Below are 19,905 nucleotides of genomic sequence, written 5' to 3' on the forward strand. Positions count from 1 at the left end.
GTCTTTGCCTATTATACCCATGGGAAATGTACACAGCTATGGTGAGAATGCCTGCAGAGAGTCCCCAGCTTCATAGCAGCTTACTGTACGTGTTGTTGATCCCCTGAGAAGCAGTAACCTGCTTTGACCACTGCAGGGCAGAGGAGAGCGATTCCTCCACTGGAGCAAATACTTCAACTTATGTAAGAGAAAACTAGAGGGAAACCCCAGGTAAAAGATATAGAAATAAAGACATCATATTTCTCAAAAGTCCAAAGAACTCATTTACATATGCCCCACAATTGAAGAACTTCTGTACTACTGTATTTAATACATTAACTAATTATTCAATACTAAACAATTTGTCAAAGAAGATTAAGTTACTGTATTAACACACCCATTGCATTTTCATTGGAATCCATGCTTTTCAAGAATATCCTACAACCTGAAGGGTTAACTGTGTTGTGTAATTCCATTTGGCTTTGGCAGAGCTCAAAGCGCCAGCAGAAGCCCTGCCTCAGCAGTTTAGTCTGCTCAATAAAGCAGCAGGCTTCATACCACTGGGACAGTCTGACAACCACAGCCAGAGACAAGCCCATGCCACTCTGTCCAGACGGGGAGAGGTTGCAGAGCACACACACACACACACACACACACACACACACACACACACACACACACACACACACACACACACACACACACACACACACACACACACACACACACACACACACACACACACACACACACACACACACACACACACACACACACACACACACACACACACACACACACACACACACACACACACACACACACACACACACACACACACACACACACACACGCGCGCGAACATAAAGCTCCCATACGTGAACATACAACATTTGCTCTTTGTTTACTCTGATTGGAGATGTCAGATGAGGCTCACCCCTAGACTTTGAGAGTAACTTGGGTGATGGAAATGCATGCTCAGCACTTTGTGCCTCTCCAAATGACACACTTTGACAGACGCACACAAACCACGAGACTCGACCATCGCTTTAGAGTTCTGGGGTTTTGGGCTTTAGTCCAAGACTTCTCACAGGAACACAGGAAATGACATTTCCTACGTTTTGCAGGACACAGAGAGAAAGGGGGAGAGAGAGAGAGAGAGAGAGAGAGAGAGAGGCGGAGAGACAGTTAGAGAGAGGGAGAGAGTACTGGGAGAGTGAGTGGGAGTTTCTAAGTGGGAACAGAGCATTTACTGTTTCATATTACACAGAAAAGAGGAGAAAGAGGAGAAGAGTTAATGGTGGGTGAGGGCTCTGGTGGGTTGTCCAGTCAGACTCTGTTTTGAATGTAGCTGCTTGTGCAAGTGCTCTGCAGTTGTCTGGGTTTATGGATTCGCTGACTGTGGACAATGTACTTCTCTATAGCGGTCCTTGTCCTGACTAAGGCTCTGGTTACAGGTAAGTTCACTTTGTTTACAGCAATAACCAGTAAGAGAGTGAGCAAGCATGAAAGAAAAGAAAGAGAATGTGTCTGAAGTAGTAACTTGATCTATCATCTAACATGCAACAGTGAAACCAGACATTTTTTATTTATTTTGGTTTATACAAATAATGTAAAACCTACAAAAAACACTCCATAGTATTCTTTGTCTGTAAAACAACCAAAAGTTGCAAAAGCATGAACTATTGTCAACCTTAAGAAGAACATATTTTTCTAGGCAAATATGGCTTTGTTTAAAATGAAAGAACACATTTGGAGTTAAGCTACTTTGTTCCCTGTGATCAGAGAAAACCTCAGTATAATTTGCATTCTAGAAACTGCCATAAAGTGCACTTACGACTCATATTTCCTGCCCTATAATCTTTTGATTATGTTCAGTTTTGTGTTTGGTTTGAGTCACTGTCGCTGCTTTTGTTGTCACATAACGTTTTGTAGGAAAGACCCCGAGTTCCCAAACTAACACAGCAACAAAACAGCCCAGATGGTCCCTGTTATCTTGTCTTGATAGTCTTTGCCAGTTTCAGGGTGTACCGCACTGAAGATGAATGTTTCCCACCTGTAGAGTCTCTCTGCTCGTCTGATCACACTTATTGTGTCCAGACTTCATGTCTCTTATAGACAAACGTAACCCAGAGGTAAAAAAGGGGGCAAAGAAAGTTTGTTTTACTCTCTGATTCTCAGTCCTCCAGCCCTCTAGCTTTTACAGACTGAATTCCCATCCAGTGATGGAATGACATAAGTAGAACCAGTGATAGTGTGATCTCTTACACCATAAATCCAAACAGCCACTGTGGGTGTGCATACAAACATGCTTTGTCTAAATGCTACAATTATGTTTAACTGGCAGGAAATCAAAATGAACTCAGACTTTTTCCCATGTGGAGCTCATTAGCAACTCTAGTTAATTACTAATTTAACTAGCAGGGAGCGGTCACCCAAGCAACCAGATCACAGTGTAGGCCTACTGAGTGTCCTTACGTTTGGAAAAGCATATGTTTTATGGTTTGGTTTGATTTTATTCTGTCATAAAACAGAACATGTATTGATACAAACAATATGAATACACCATTTAATAAAGAGGCATATACAAAAGTAACCAATAGTGTATTAAAGTATGCAACAACAAAGAAAGAAGACTTTACATACCATGTGTCCTGCTTGTGTCTTTTGTAAACAGAGGTCTGTCATGGCCTTAATGTGACGGTGACCCCCGGGCCTGTTGTGATGGTAACAGAGAAAGACAACGTGACCCTGTCCTGCATGGTGTCTCAGAGGAAGAGGAGCGGCAGTGTCCTCATCCTCCGCTGGTTCTTTTCTCCTCCTGCTGCTCCCACTCTCGCACCTCCTCCCTCCTCTCCGTCCCCTTCTCCTCCAGCACTCGAGGCCTCTCAGTTTCTGATTGTGAAGCTGGGCATAAAGAAAATAAATCTTTATGGGAACTACACCCGCCGTTTCACCCAACTAAAGTACCGTCTGTTTGAGGAAACGGAGGGAGAGGTGTACCGGTTGCAGGTTCTCAATGTGACCCGGACGGACCAGGGTTTCTACTCCTGCAGGGTTCAGGAGATTCGCAAGCACAGAAACACATGGAGGGCATCGTCTAATGGCACCAGCACCACACAGCTGACAGGTAACTAAAGGTGTACTGCAACACATTGTACAACTGTTCACATTTGTCTGGGGAACGGGTCAGACCCATTTTCTTGATAATTGGGTAAAAGTGCTATTTAATATGGCGTGTTAGCCAAGATGGCGTGCCCTGGTGGACAGCCAGACAAAAAAGAACCATGTGGTCTAAAAAAGAAGAAGAAAATAGTCAGTAAGTGTTGCACTATCAGCAGAGAACCTAACAAAACAGTGAAAGTGTGCTTTGTGTCATGGCTGTTGACAAGATATCAACAAAGGTACTTTTTCTACCTTTGCGCAACTTGCTGACAAAAGTAGGCCAAATGCAAACGGGACTTTTTGTGTTATTCCTGTGAAAATGTTTTCCATGGAATAATCCTTTCCAAGGAATTCCCTCACAGCCGCACACCCTCAGCTTAGACATGCTGCCCGTGTCATCTGGCAATGGGAATAACCGAAGAAAGGAGGAGCAACTGTTTTTATTGAAGGATAAAGACCAAATACAAATGTGTTGCATGTATTTTCTGACTCTAGCTGCGTTTGCTGTAAGTAGTGCCCATGTGTGTGTTTGAGTGTGACCCCAATCCTCAGGCATTTCCATCTGAAAACAATGAGCTCACACAGCCAAACCGCACTCAACAATATCACTCTGTGCAAGAGTGTGAGGAGCAAAAGGTAGAGTGTTGCTGAGCTGGCTATGTTCAAAATACATGACGTCAGCATTTTGGGTTTTATGCAAGTCTCAAGAGAAAATGTTGTGGAGAATTCAGTTGCACTTGAACCTATTTAGTCTGTGCCAATATGTAATAAAACACTTTAAAAAGGCAGGTTCAGAAGTAATCACTTGCAGTGATACATATTTCTTAATACAGTATGATCCTTCATCTGATTGATTGACAGTGAAACCATCTGTCACTGCAAGATGAACTGGATAAAGATAGAGATGCAAGATGCTGCTATAGCATACAGTACAAGATATACTTGACACAGTTGCAAAAAAAGTTATTTCACTAATGTAATGCCTACAAAGTTGAAGTTTAAGGTCAGATAAAGCCATCTGACAACGCCCTTTGCCGTAAGTGGTGCCCTATATTCAGGGCACTGTCCCGCTTAGGAAGCCACACAACCTCAGGCATCTCCGACATGCTGTGACCACAGAACCAGAAGAGCTGACATTATAAGGGTAAACAAAGAGAAACACAAATAGTTGTGAATGTAATCCAGGGAACCCCTCAGTCTGCAGATATAAGTCGAAAGAATTCTAAATAAAGGCAACATCCCACTGAGATAATTTGACTAGTCTTAAAAAAAAATTCCTTTCAAGGGGCTGAAAATCCCAAATGAAGAACTTCAGACTTATATTCAAACCAAACAAATGAACAGACAATATGTATGGTTAAGGGAAATCTTATCAGACACACTCTCTGACCTCAGTTTTCTTGAATCTGCCGGTCTTCAGTGGATGTTACATTTTTCTGCGTCCTTTCTTCACAGCTGGACTGATGGGGGAAAGCAGATGAGCCTAAATCCGTACCTGATGTTTCTTCAGTCTTTCTGAATACCTGTGCAGTATATTTTCTTTGAATTAACTTCAGCTTGTGTAGACACATCTGTGCAGAGTGTGTGCTTTAATAGCTCCCAACACGCTAACCTGGGGCTGCGTTCACTGATCAGATGTGGGGGTTTAGCATGTGGTTAACCGCGGTGTAAAGGTCAGGTATGTGGTTTACTTACATTAACTGTTAACTGCTCACATTGTCAAGAGATGCCTGTGAAATGTAGCCTGTCACCTCATCAGACAATTTGTCTTCCTTAAAAGTCTGTCATTACTTTTCATTTGGTTTTAAACAGCAAGAAGGCATAGTAAGTGGAACGCCATGCAATGCATTCCAATAAAAGGTTATAGATAAGCTTGCTTATTATTGCAGCAAGTCTCAATACAAAAATGTACATCAAACATTTAGAAAGATAATTGCAGAGCTCTGGTATTTCACTGCATTCTTATCAAGCCTCCCTATTATAATCAAACTAGTCTTATTTCTTAGACCCGATACGTATTTAAGAAAAAATTAGGTGTGTCAAGATCTAATCACACACAGCAGTATCTTGAAAAATAACAGTGTGCCACATTTAACAATTCTGCAGGCGGCTCAGCGTTCTGGAAACAAGCTAGAAGTCAATTACGAGTTAATATCTTATCATTTCTTATTAATATGTTTATCAACCTGTGTTAAAAGACATATTAAAAAGTCATTACAGGAAGCAGGGACGAAGTAATTTATGTACATAGCCTCTTGTTCCCTCTCCTCAGCCTCTTGCTAAATACCCCTGACCTATATACAACCCATCACTCATTGACACACACTGACAATGACTTCCTTATTCGCACCGCACAAAGGAAAATTGCAACATTAAAAGATTGTGAAGCAACCAACAATAGGAAGAGGAGATGCAGAGCAATGGGGAACCCCCCAATGCTGTCCAAGAACAGCAATACAGGCAGGCCTCTGTGTGTGTGCGCTGGGTGTGTGCGCTGGGTGTGTGTGTGTGTGTGTGTGTGTGTGTGTGTGTGTGTGTGTGTGTGTGTGTGTGTGTGTGTGTGTGTGTGTGTGTGTGTGTGTGTGTGTGTGTGTGTGTGTGTGGTGGGTTTGGCTGATGATGCAGCACAATCGCCCATCACGAGTGCAGTTTTGATATTTCTGGAAACCACTGAGGGTGTCTGCTGTGTTGGGTCAGTGCCCTCAGACAACAGCACGTTACAAGGAAGAGTCTGGGCACAGTTTTTTACCCTCACTGTACTATTTGACTGACTTCTTAAACGTTTCTTTTTCCAGTGCACTTCACTCTAGAGACTGGTAGCAGTGACGGTCTGTGGCGTTTATTTGCAGGTATTGTTTTCAACTCGAGCCCTACTTCTGTTTCACTTTACCAAATACAAGTCGTACCTTGATAAAGCCACTGTTCTGATATTTTTTGTTGTTGTGTAGATGTGTACCTGTGTGCCGTGCTGATCTGCTCACTGGGCCTGCTGTCCATCTTCCTGTTCACCCTGGTTCTCGCCTGCCAGTACTTACACAGAAGACACAGGCTCAAAAGTAAACAACATAATTTGTTTCACAGAAAAAACAACATGATGCCTAAACTGGTAAATTAACATGATTTTTTTCCTGCTACTTTTCTCCACAGCGAGTTACCTTCTGGTCAAATGTCCAGAAAGCAGGTACAGTAGGTTATTAAAACTATTGCCGATACGATTCATTGATCACCAATCATGTTGTTATTCAAAGTCTAAAGTCTTTGCCAAATATCAGTTGGCTTTAACCTTTCAAACGTGATGATTTACTACTTTTCAGTTTTACATAATGTTTAATTGAATATCCTTGGTTTCAGACTGCTGGTGGGAAACAAGACGTTCTTAAGATAATAGATGATCAATTGCAACATATTAATCTAAATAACTATTGCACTAATGAAATACTGTCCTCTGTGCAGCTCAGGAGAGACTGTTACCAGCTCCAGCAGTTCCTCCAGTTCCTCCCCAAGAGCCCAAAGGAAAGACACAAGACCGAAACCTGGCAGAAGAGTCACAGTACCACCCCCTAAACTACCTGCAGTGCCCCCACCTTATATACAAGCCAAAGGTAAAGTGGTGTTTTGAAGGCAGGATGTTACCTCTGGGACAGATTAAATTCCTCAGCTGTTTCCAACTTTCTGGCTTTTGACCTTTTAAAAATAAAGCAAAGTTTAGTTTCTAACCTCCCTCCCCCGCCGGCACAGGCCTCTGTATGGATCTAAGTTATGAGCACTTACTTTACTTGTGGAGTGTTTCACAAAAATGTGAGAAATGTTGAAAACAACTAAATGTAATCATGACATCAATCACTGCATTGGGATGTCCTCACAAAGGGAACAGTGCACTACTCTGTTATGAATCAACATGATCAATGTTTTCACCAAAAAATTCTTTGTTTTGAATAGTGTCACCTCAGAGAATGGTTCAATTCCCAGTCCTCATCTTTCCTCTGGAAACACAGTGGGGTCATAGGAACCACATGGAGGCTAAGGGAGCAAACAAATTATTTGGTAATGAAAATTAAAGTGAAGTAAGATATCCATCATGTGCAAAAGCATACATGATACCTCCAGCATGTTTCGATTTCCATGAGAAAGCTAGTTTAACCGAAGACAAGCAGCAACCAGCAGGGGCTGAAACTTGATAATGTATTTGAGTAATCCTGCCGAGTGTGTCTGGGATTAAATCAACACTGATGTTGACAATGACAGTACAAAGCCCTTTTTTCTACAACCCTTTAAACCCTCTACATTCCTATTGGCCTCTTTTTAAGTCAATAAAAGGTTGTCTCTGTTTTGCAGTGCCTTTTCCTGCAAAGCGACCCCAGAAGCCCAGAAGGTCAAAGCATCATCTCAGGAGTTCTGCAAATGTAAGTGTGCTCGTTCTCAAATCATCATACGACTATGTCCACATCTTCCAACAAATAATTAATGAACAACTGTACCCAATGTATCTGTTCAAATGTGTTCTCTAGCATCTACAAAATATGTTTTTCATGCTCAGAGTTGTTATTGAGGTAAACGCAAGAGGGAATTTGTTTCACGATTGCATGATTGTCTACAGGAGTTTATTGCCATCTCCGTCTTCATTCAGTTATGAGCTTGATAATTCTATTTAGCTTTATTGCTCCTCAAACACAATTATTTATTTAGAGTGCTTCATTGGTTTTATATCCACAATAAAAATGTCAAACAAGTATATAGAGGATAAAACTGCTCAAACTAAGGATCATCAGTATTTCTACGGATAGTTCTTGTGATCGTGCCGTGAAGCAAAGCTGCGCAGATGTGAGCACAAACATACTGATTGGATTAGGGCAGCTAGGAGGATCTGAGGAGGCTGGATAGGGCTCCTATTGTACCAAATGTTTTTCAAGTAAACTGGATGTTCCAGAGGTCCTGTAAACAAATACTTTCTGCAGCTGAAAAGCACCAAGGGAAGCTTTACCATTGAAAGTGAAAGAATACTACTGTTGGCTGTAAGAGATTTAAAGCAGATGGGAATGCATACACCCATTATGTACACATTTTCCTGAAATGTCTGCCCTCTTTCTTTCCTCCATCCTCCAGCCTCGAGTTTCACACGACGATAGCCTGACGTATGCAGAGCTGGAGCTGGTCAGACCGAGGCCGGAGCCCCCCTCCTCCTCCAGCCCTGACCCCACTGCCTCCAGCACGGACACTGTGTACGCTCAGATCTTCTTCCAGGAGAAACAGCTGTAAACACAGCTGTACATGTGCACGTCTCGGTACCTCCCGGTGAGGGCAACTTGCCTGAGTGGCTACCAAAGTACTATATTTATGAACTATCAGTATGGCATTTAGCATTTGTTTTTTGGCTGTAATTACGCTACAACTGTTGGTAAATGAGGGCTTTGTGTTTCCTCGGCACAGTTCCATTCCAGCACAGCAGTTTTTTGGGTCATATAATTCTGTTGTTCTGTTTGTTGGCATCGCTGGCCTGCGAGCCAGATGTTTATAAGGAGCTATGTTATTGTTAACTATTCTGTATAAACTCAGGAGACTGTGTGGAAAGAAACTCTCTTACTGCAGTATCATAAGGCACTGTAACACTTTTTAAATGCATTTATAATTACAGTAGCCTACTTATTAATAAATATATGCCTAGGTCAATTTATTCATATAAATACTGTTTCATCTTTCTAAAGTTGATTGGATTATACTTTGTCAGATTTTTCCATAACTTTTCTGGGGTAAAAAACACCCAATATAAGACCAACCAGCACAATATTACAAACAAACACCTGCAGTGTGTTTCACTTATACCTTTGGAAGGAGCTAGACTCAGCTTTTCTGAGCTTTATGCTAAGCTATGCTAACTGTCTGCTGGTTGTAGTTTCATATCATCTGGACGTTTGAGGGTTGCTTCAATTATCTTCTCTCTTGGCAAGAGGAAAAATATACTTATTCCCTAAAATATCCAACTATAGCTTGCAATCTAGAATGTGATTTTCTAGCGATGACAAATAAAAAAGGACAGAAACAGAGAGTCTTGTGCATCTAGTTTCAAAGTCTGTTCAACATGCACAGGGATAAACAGCAATCGTAAATCCTGGATGCAGCTAGCATTATGCTCAAGTACCCAAGAAAGGTGAAGGTGTAGGCCATTCTGTAAAGGTCAGCGTATGAGAAATGGGATGAAGATAGCGGAGAATGATGCACATCCACACCCTTCTCTCTGAGGGGGAGACACAGAGAGAGAGACCATCATCCCCCACAGTTCAGACTCACTGACTAGGATGAACCCGCTAATGACTACATTTATTCAAATTAGACTAATTGTAATCATAGTTAATAATTAGCTTTACAGTGCATTATAATTGGGTTAGGCTACAAGATGGTTCTGCCTAGGTGCAATAATTTATTTGATTTAATTATTCTGAGGAACCCAATGGTTTGACATTTCATATCATAAAACCAGCGGTGTAGAGAGAATGGAGATGGCCGTTAGCTTTAGAGAAGGTCATTGCTCGCTCTCTGGGAAAATTATGAGGACTATTTTCCACTCTATTAAGCCACTCCACTTAGCACAATTAGCCACACACACAAAGGTTAAAGAGAGAGACCTCTTGCTTTATGATAGAGAGGAGTGGTGCTTGTGCATGAGAGACCAAGAAAGAAAGGGAGATACAGAAACAGAGCAAGTCACCACAGTATTTCTACATCGGAGAAATCAGCGCATTGGTGTACTGTGTCAGTATTTTACTTGTAATGATCAACTCCATTGTCCAAATAAGCACTAAGAGACTGCATGGCCGTGTGCAAACACAGAAGCCGAAAAATAAAAGATGTGATAATTCAACAACGCCCAAACAAATGTCTTAAGTGGCTGGAGGATTGGACTTTTATAGTTAATAAAAACAAACTTAAAAAGTGTTCATTTAAATATATTTTTAAAGACAATAAGGTTTTGTAAAATAAGGACAATTGTTTAAAAAATATGATTGTAGCTTAATTCCTACACCTAAAAATTGGAAATAGCGCACTTACCAAATTTTTGGCACAAACATGAAGGCTCTCAAAAGTGCCTATGCGGCTCATGCGTGTGTGGAGATTCCCTAGAATAAATGGCAAAAAAAGAAGATATTACTGAATGATAGAATCTATGTGAAAAATGCACAAATGTGTTTAAAGAAGAAATGTATTTTGTATACTGTCTACTACTGTGATACAGAGATTGAACAGCCTTATGTGGCTAAAAAGGAATTTGTCCTTGGTAAGCTATGAATTCACACACAAAAAGCTGTAAAAAGCAAAACGAAACATACCTCAACAACACCCAGACACATTTTACATTATCCACAACACGAACACTTGACTTGAACGCAGTGAACTTCAACAAATGGAAAAGCAGTCAAATGCTTAAAATACTTGTCAATGCCACATAACAAAGCAGATTGAAAACACATTGTGAAAAACAAAGGAAAGCTCAGTAAACTATTCACAACTAACTGAACAAACTCTGCTGTTCAGACCACAAACATGTATCAAAGCAAAACACCAAAACCCTAAGCAACAAATGCTGACATGCAAATTTCATATTATGATCATGGACGATTGTTGTGCAGTTTGGGAGAAATTAGCAGCTGCAGCTTGAAAATACAATCAACTACAACAAAATGTCTCAGGGAGCTCCGGCTTAGCATGCACGCTCTTGTTTCACACATTTCCATCACTGTTTTGGCCTGATTTTTTAAATGCTTGCGTTGCCTATCACGAAAATTCCCCCAGCAGTTCAGGAGAATTAAAGCCAGTGTCGTTCTGTTATTAATGTTTGTGAATCCCAGATTAAATAAAAAATAATGATCCTGGCCAATCCAGGTATACATAGCCATTATCACAATCAAAAGACTCACAGCAGAATATTTATGCAAATGGCTGTCAATACTTTTATTCAAATTTCCAGGATTTAATATTTACAAAGAAAATACAGAGTTACATCCATGCAAGAGATACAAATATTAAATATTGCCTGAGACTTAAATGTAACATATTTTATAACAGGTTTCTAGGGGAACCAAACTTAAATACAGGTCTCAATGTTCAGCTGGTCCGACCTTAGACACTGACTCTGGGTCAGTCTGTCTGAGAGGACACAGGCTGTGCAGTAATGGAGGCTGGAGGCGTGATGTGTTCAAACACTGTCCCAGGTCCAGGTGAAGACTCTGCCCCAGGCATCGCCCGCCAGCAGAGTCGCATGGCTCCTGCACAGAGAAGAGCTTCAATGATGAAAACCATCTTAAAATCAGTGAGGTTATGTAAATGTATTCTGTTCTAAAGCACACAGCCATGCACATCAAATGTGAGTCAGAGCTAGTAAGAGAAGGTTTACAATCAGTTAGTTACTGAAAATTAAGTGCTTTGAAAAATATTTGTAATCTTTTTTTTATTAAGGGTCGACCTTACATTTTAATAGCTAAACGTACACAATCAATTTCTCCTATTAAAGACAATTATTTTATTGCCTTACTTTTTTTTCTGAAAGGTTTGATTAGAATATATGCATAATGCATTATCTCCTTAGTACTTTTTAATATGCATACATTTCTGCAACAGAAATCTGAAGATTTAATAAAGAAAGTTTGTATCACTCCATTATTCAGAAAATATTGCTGCAACAAACCGAATATACGTATCACCAATTTAGGAATACAATTTGATATAAATCTGACTATGGACAATGCAGGCATTATCAAATGCTAACTTCTGGTGAATTTCGAAGAAATCTACATTAGAAAAAACATATAAACCTAGCAATTTCAAAACTGTGCATTTTGGATGTTTGCTTTCCACTACACAAAACAGTCCAAACATCTTTTATCGACTAGTGCATCATAAAACATTTTGCATATGGTTTCTTGCCTTAGACTAGAGTGTCCGAACGTAAACTAAATGTGTGCTCTCTGTGCTGTGAGCATGGTATTTACTGTACCTGGAGATGGCCAGCGCTGTGATGGCCGGACTGTTCTTGCTGCGGCGCTGCAACACGGCCTGACTTCTGTTCAGCTCTTGACATAAAACCAGATGTCTCTCCCAGCCTTTAACCTGGCAGGAGCCGCTCACTGTGGATAAATCATGAGAATACATCAACCCCTATTTATATCTCAATCACAGGGCAGGTGTCCACCCTGTCTGTGCCGCTGACCCAGCGGTCCCTGCAAAGAATTAAAATGTGCATTAACTCAGTGTTTATCTTCGGTCAGCAGGCCGTTAAAGGGAGAAAATCCCTCGAATATAAATGCTTCAGCATTACGTAAAGACTGGCCTCAATGTAATTTGTCAGGCATAATACTCCTATGAGGTGACGCGAGGCTGTAACCAACGTATGCCAAATTGGATCTGGGTATTATTGCTTTCTAAATTATACACGCACACACGTCAGCAGAATTACTCATCAGTGTTTACTGCCTCTATGTTTAATAACTTTATAACAACATAATTCCTGCTAGCCATAATGCTAGTGAGGGTTGGGGTGAGCACACACTCGTCTGTCTAGCTTAGAGATGAGCGGTTAAAAATAATCATCTCACACTTAAGGATTTATCTAATTAGATAGCGATGGGGTTTCTTTCTGAAACACAAAACACCAGAATTGTTTCCTTTTGTGCAGGTGTTCACAGTTTTGCTACCATCAGCCACTCCCCTCATCTGCGTAGTTAGAAAAACAATTCCTATCTGCATACCCCACCCCACTGCCAGAAACATTACCGTCGCTCTCTGCTCCGTCTTGCCCTGGGGACACAGGCTCTTCTGGAGGGCCAGGTAATTGTGTTCTGGTGTACTCTGTCTTCCATATCTGTATGAGGGACACAAAACGAGTAGCAAAATCTGACATAATTCAACATAATAACAAACACACTCACATAGGAACCGCCACGTGCACACACACCCCATATCTCAAGGTAATAATAAAGTAATAATACTGTGTGTGTGTGTGTGTGTGTGTGTGTGTGTGTGTGTGTGTGTGTGTGTGTGTGTGTGTGTGTGTGTGTGTGTGTGTGGCATGGGCAGCCTCTCCCAAGTGAAGCCCAATTTAGAGTTTGCAGCTTTGATTACAGAGAAGGCAGTATTTGCTCGTTTTAATTCTACACAAAAGCAGTCACACACACACACACCGTTGTGTGCCGTTATTAGTACCTTGATGGACATCCAAGATTCTTCCCTAAAGTAATGATTTTGAATACAGTATAGTGTATAAAACAAAGCAACCGCGCTCATCTATTAGTCCTACAAAGAGCTGCCAGACAGGGAGGTTAAGGTAAGACACTCGAGTTCAATACGTACAAAATTAACAAATAGATAGATCATAATGTTACTTCTTTACATTTCAAACAATACACATTTCTGGAATAGAAATGTCAACATTGATTCAGCCAGGTTAAACATCCATCCATGTATTAGTTTTTTGTCATAATAAAGTCAAAGGTGCTTATTTTTGTACAATTTGTATTAATCAAGAAATCTGCTCAAAAATAAATAAAAAGATTATGTCAAATTTCCCCACATTTTTTAACAATTAAAATGTGATATAAATATGGAATTGAATCCAAACATTTTGCTAGACATTACAGGTTAATTGTAATGCTTAAATGTGCAAACGAAAAATTATCTAATTATGTATCTTTTGGTCAATTAAGGAGGACTCTACAGACAAAGCGTAGTAAAAAATACCTAAGTGTATTTTTTATGTTGTCGATTCATTAGGCTGAAAGAAGACATTTAGCCCAAACTGTCAACGTCAAACAGTGCATGTCTCCTGTTGTAAAACTATTTTTACACTCACCCGTATATTGCCGTCTGCACAGCCAGTGACGATGACGTTCTTGGCATCCCACTCTTGTCGCTGTGTGAAGCGGACACACAGGACGTCTGGCTGAGGCCCGCAGGAAGTGTCCGTACAGGTCAACAGCTGACCCTTCATCGTCCACAGGTAGAGCTGAGGTCCCGCACATGACGCAATCTCACCCTGCGATAACATAATATGGTGTTGACGCCCATGTGCTCAAAGATACACATAGAAATTCACAGAAAGAACCCGGAGGAGAAAGGAGAAATGAGGACACGTGAGCTGTCTACAAAGGGAACGCATTTTGGGAACAAGGTGCGAGCTGAACAATGATAAAGAACAGAAGAAAAAGTAGAGAGAATTACTAAAAAAGGAGATTCAATTGGTCGACTTACGGTGAGTTCATTAATAGCCAGTGCGGAGATGCTGCTTGAGTGCCCTGCTAACTGTGTGACATAGCTCAGCTCCTCCATATCCCACAGGATACAGGTGAGGTCCCGAGAGCCACTTACTATCATGCTGTGGACCTCAGACACAGCCAGGCACGTCACTGAATCTGTGTGACCGTATAACGGCTGTGAAGGAAAATTGGGACAGTGTTATTCCGAGTTTGTGCAAATACATTCTGGGTGTTGCTGTTACATTTCTGTTGCAGACAGACGTGCAGACAAACCAACCTGTCTGAGTTGCATGTGCGTGAGTTTGTCCTTGCTGACGGACACATCCCACACACACACCACAGTGCTGGATCCTGCCGTGATGATGGTTGTCGGGTTGGGACAGGCGGCGCACAGCGTCTCCCCCCAGTCACACAGACTCTCACACACAGCAAAGGTCTGCAAATGGACACACATAGCCAGAGCATTATGACTTGATGTGTGTATAAATAATATATACGATGGAGTGAGTTTATAGAGGAGTATATATAATCATTTCATAAAATATAATTTTTGAAATGTCCTAATTTGATACCATTGTTTAATAAGCTATTTTACAGCATTGGATACTGTATGTATAATCTTGCACTCTTGTAAATGCTGTACAAAACAGAAACATCACTGAGGTATCAGACACACAGAATGTGTAAGGCCAGAGATGGCTTTGCTAGGTATGCTGAATACATAAATACATTAAAAAGCTGTCGGGAAATCAATCAGTTGACACAGCAAACAGGGCATTGTGCAGATCATAAAGATACCTCACGGTTTAAATTGAGCGTGACGAGTGATTTAAGGGTCAGCTGATAGGTTAGCTGTGTGTGGCTTGACCCCCACCAATTGAGTAAGCCCATATGTATGTGATTACATTTGGTTATAATGTTGTTCCGATAAATGTGCATAGGACTGACACTAAGAACTATCTAAATAAAAAAAGACGGTTTGGAGAGATTATTATTAATTCATTTATCAATTTTAAATTCTGGCATTTAAAAAAGCCTGAATAGGATTTGCAATGGCTATTTCAATTTAATTAATACGACTGGGAGGAGCTGTATGTGCAAAAAATACAAATAATGTGCAAGTGATTTCCTGTGTAGGTGCACAAACATACCTTCTCTGTAGCATGGTTTCCAAACGCGCAGGTGTTGTCTGGAAAGCCCCAGCTGAAGAAGCAGCCCGATAGAGGCGACAGGAGGAGACGGTTTCTCTCCAGGACCACCACCTCTTTTTCCAGACACAGTATCTGACCTACTGGGCCCCTCGGCAGCTCTGCGGAAAGGTTTACAGTGTAACTGAGAGGAGAGTGGGGCACCATCAGCAAAAAGTTGTGAACAAAGTATGAGGATTTTCTTTTTTAGTTACACCAAAAACATGTAATTTTAGATAATAGAAAGAGTGACCTCATTCTGCCTTTTGTGTGCTGAAATAAACTCGCCTGGTGAAATAAAGTGATTGGATCTTCAAAAACATCACATTAAAGAGTTTGGTAGCTCAGTAAAATTGTAAAGCATTTTATTAAATTGACCAAATTGGGCAATTAAAACAGCTATTCCCAGGTACAACCAAGCTGAGGCTCTGTCCTGGGGTTTTGCTTGTTTGTGTGTGCGTGTGTGGGTGAGGCAGCGAGAAAGTGGCTGTAATTGTACCTGTAATTGACCAATTCTTGCAGGAACAGGCAGAAATCATTATATCCTACAGCCAGTTCCGCTGCCTAAATCCCAAGAAAGAAGTTATGTCTGCATCTGTTTTAACCGTCCTCCTCCTATTCATCTCTATCTGCTTATTGATCAGATCAGACAATGTAAGATTTAATATGAAATGTAATATGCAGGAATCTCTCCCTGAGCAGTCGCAGATTCATCTCCTCTCCCTCAGTGGGCCTGTAGGGATATTCAGATTATTAAGTAGGGCTCAGCGGAAGAGTCATCTTCACATTGTAGCTCTAACAGATAGCTCCTTCCACCCCTTCATAGTGTAAATTAATCTATGGACATTCTCGCTCCGTTCCAACGATCCTCTGGAGACCTGGGCATCTTGTATAGAATAATTGACAACAAATGTTGTAAAATAAAACAAAGGAGGAACAAAACAAAATAGGGAGAAATGACGATCACTTAAACTGATTGAATTCAGTTTATTTAACAGAAAATAGGTAATTTAGTTGTTTGGAATTATCTGTTGTTCGTAAAGCTTGGTTTTGACTTTAATTTTATATCATCATTAAAGGAATAGGCACGTTGGCTGAGGGTACACTAAATATTAATTTGCAGTCAGTAGCCGATTAGCCTAGCATGGCATAAAGACAGAAAGTAATTGGAAAAAGCTATCCTGGCTCTATCAAAACATTTGAAAAACATGTTATATCTATTTTGTTAAACAAGCTTGAGAGATGCTGGTAGACAGATTTTATTTTGTTACTTTAGACAGAGACAGGAAAGGTGTTTCCAACAATAGTAAGTCTTTGTACTAAGCTGGGCTGGGCTGCAGGCTACTGTATAACTTCATAGTTAGCACCCAGACATGAAAGTTGGTATTTTTTCACCAAACTTTTCAAAAGAAAGTAAAAAAAGGTATTTTCCTAAAATGTTTAACAATTTTAGACTAAGTGAGCTTATTTGGTGTCTGATCTTTTATTTGTGTGTGTAGCTGTACCTCTATATGGCTGCTTGGTGGTCTTCAGTTGATCCAGTTTGAAGAAAAATGGAGTTGGATGTGGTGGTGATGATCCTTCTTTCTTAGTGCCAATGCGAGGTGGATGTGGCTTTGTGAATAGCTATGGAAAGGACATAGATAATTCAAAAATACAGAATAGTTCCAAAAACAATATGATGCAGGAACTCCTACATGGAGTGAAACTAAGCTTTTACTTTTTACCTGTTTGGGAACCTGGCCAAAGTTGCTGACGTATCCTAAGATTGTGCTCTTGATAAGAGGGTCCTTTGCATCCTTCCAGCCCCTCTTAGCATAGAAGTAAGGGTGGAAGGTGTTCACACTCTCTACAGCAGCAGGGCCTTCCTGCCGGTACCCGAAGATCAGGTCGATCCACAGGTGGAGGTGGGCACTCACATATTCACTTTCCAAGGCCTAAGGGAAACAGTGCAGGAGATTGTGGCATAAAATCAGACAACATATTCAAGTAATATTACAAAACTACTATACATGCACTGTGCAGTCTTAAAATACAGCGGTGTGGAGTGCTCACTGTTATTACAGTTGGAGCAAAACCATCAGTCAAACTGGTAATATGAGAGTTTAGAAACACAGGAAACTTCTACAAGAATGCACAACCGATTAAATTATTCAGGTAGGATTTCTTCCAAAAGTCAATTTAAAGTCTGGAACAGCAAGAAGCTGCACATCTGTGTTATGAACATGTGCGAATTAAAGAATGATTTGGGTGGAATTAGCCGGAGATTGGTTTTGAAGAGGTAATAAGGAAAAGTGGGCATTATGACCAGCATGTGTATCCTTACACCCGAACTTAATAAACCCATCCTGGAATAACAGAAAACGAAAAAACATCATAACAGGGATATTGTCTTGAGTTAATTTGTCTTTGGAGGAAAAAAACAATCTTCTAAAGTCACTAATTTTAAGAATGGTGGGCAATATGAGTAGTTCAGTAGATTACAGAGTGATAACTATCATATATGCCCCGGGAATGGAAAAAGGAGGGTCAGACTGAAGAAATCAGACCAACAGAGAGACCTTAATATCTACAGAAATAATGGCAATGAAAAAATAAGTATTGTGCCTGCCATGAATATTGTTAAATAGGCTTGTTGTCCTTCACCGTCTGTTATCTTACATATAGATACATGCCTTTCCATAGATGTTCTGAATAAAACAACAATTGGTCATTCTACTTTAAAACAGTCAGTACTACAAGAGTTTAACTGTACCAAGCTCAATGAGACAAGATGGCATTTAAAGAATATAATGAATGAGACAGTGGCTGTTGTAAATAAGATCCGTCTCTTATACTGTGGTAAAAAGACTGAGGACAAACAGGCTACTACACAATGACAGTTCAAGTATAACAGTAGATACTTGTTTTAGATATGAAACCTTTTGTGTGCACATTCATCAGATAATATTGACAAACGTTATTAGGTCTCATGGGAAACGCTCCTGTATGTAATAGACCAGATGGGACAATTGTAACAGACAATTCTGTGAGGTTGGGGGTCACTGACCTCTCGGTGGATCCTAATGAACTCCTGGGGGTCACCTTTCGCCCATAGAGGCAGCTCCACATCTCCCAGAGCGGTTCCATCCTCCATGCAGCCTTTACAGATATGGATATAACATGCAGGGTCACATCACATCGCAGTGTTTCATCCTTTTAGAGCAGTTTAAAGATATATTTTGTACTTTTTCTTACTCCTGGTGGCACTGTGGAGCAATGTGCAAATTGGTTCCTCATTTTGCTTTGTGCGCTCAACCGGCATATGGAAAAGGACGCATGTACATGCATTAGCCTGTGGGTAATGCAATCCGCATCCCTAATATTCAACGTTAACAATGCAGTTACTATGTTTGTTTTTTCTATTCAAATTGTCTTTCGAAATGATTTATGAGGTGGGAGATGCATTTTAGATGTGTGTGTAAGGCTTTTATGATGGATACACTGCGTTTTGATGATTTAAAAAAAGAGTATATGTAAACAGTTTTTTTTGTTGCCATCCACGTCCATTAAAAGACCATAACAAAAGATAAGCAGGTATTGGTAAAGACCAATTAGCGTATTCCTTTCTGCCCTACACCATTATTGTTGTCCAAAATGTATTTAAAACACATCAATGGACCAAAATGTTCGAAGGGATTTTTCCCCTCTTTTAAACATCGTGATTTTCAAGATTTGCATCTTCTAGTAGGGGAGAGGGCTTGGGACTGAAAGCCCCAAACAGGGTTGGAAAGTCATGAAAGTACTGAGAGCAGGTTTTGGGCTTTTTATAGCACATGTTGACAATGAGAATAAAAATGAATAACGATAATCCTTTCAGCAAGTTTTCAGTCAGTCATCTAGATTCACAGAGGATGGGTTGTGGTACTGACCCAGCTGGATGTGGTTGGAGTTGAGCAGGAAGTCAGACAGGTAGAAGAACTCTGGGATCAGCTCTCTGACGTCCCCCGTGTTGTCTCTGGAGGCCGACTCCCACTCCTTCTTTATGCTGTAAAACATCCGATCGGGGATATCAAACCCTCCCTGTGGGGAGAGGAGGCACAACACTGTCAGACGCCCGGCACACTGTAGAACCAAACTTTAGGCATTATTAATAAAGTAGTCTGCTTGATTCAGTGTGGTGAATCATGTTTTAAATTCTTTATTGCATTATTTAAGCAGGAAATATTTGCTATTATTTGAAGGAAGCTTTTCATCTTTCCGTAAAATTCCGTCCTCATGAGAGAGAATGTAATTTAGAGTAAAACAATTACCTCAATGAATGAAAATAGCATATATGCTGGTAAACGTGGTTA

General features: G+C 40.5%; 2 protein-coding genes across 2 annotated transcripts; one reads left to right on the plus strand and one right to left on the minus strand.

Moving 5' to 3' along the window:
* The first annotated feature begins 1,254 nt into the window (after window positions 1–1,254).
* On the plus strand, window positions 1,255–10,003 carry vstm4a (V-set and transmembrane domain containing 4a). The gene is made up of 8 exons (XM_079689584.1): window positions 1,255–1,436; window positions 2,657–3,109; window positions 5,940–5,993; window positions 6,093–6,200; window positions 6,292–6,325; window positions 6,598–6,746; window positions 7,480–7,547; window positions 8,248–10,003. Exons 1-8 carry the CDS (start codon window positions 1,388–1,390, stop codon window positions 8,398–8,400), a joined length of 1,068 nt encoding a protein of 355 aa, XP_079545710.1. The 5' UTR covers window positions 1,255–1,387; the 3' UTR covers window positions 8,401–10,003.
* Window positions 10,004–11,073: 1,070 nt separating this feature from the next.
* On the minus strand, window positions 11,074–19,641 carry LOC307044396 (WD repeat- and FYVE domain-containing protein 4-like). Its single transcript, XM_079689575.1, has 11 exons — window positions 19,483–19,641; window positions 18,621–18,712; window positions 17,299–17,508; window positions 17,077–17,197; window positions 15,536–15,693; window positions 14,662–14,820; window positions 14,380–14,559; window positions 13,982–14,164; window positions 12,907–12,994; window positions 12,131–12,260; window positions 11,074–11,402 (listed from the first exon to the last, which is right to left on the minus strand). The coding sequence occupies exons 1-11, from the start codon at window positions 19,607–19,609 to the stop codon at window positions 11,333–11,335; spliced, it is 1,518 nt and encodes a 505-aa protein (XP_079545701.1). The 5' UTR covers window positions 19,610–19,641; the 3' UTR covers window positions 11,074–11,332.
* Between the last annotated feature and the right edge of the window lie 264 nt (window positions 19,642–19,905).

Source organism: Notothenia rossii (genome assembly GCF_949606895.1).
Source record: "Notothenia rossii genome assembly, chromosome: 6".
NCBI lineage: Eukaryota > Metazoa > Chordata > Actinopteri > Perciformes > Nototheniidae > Notothenia > Notothenia rossii.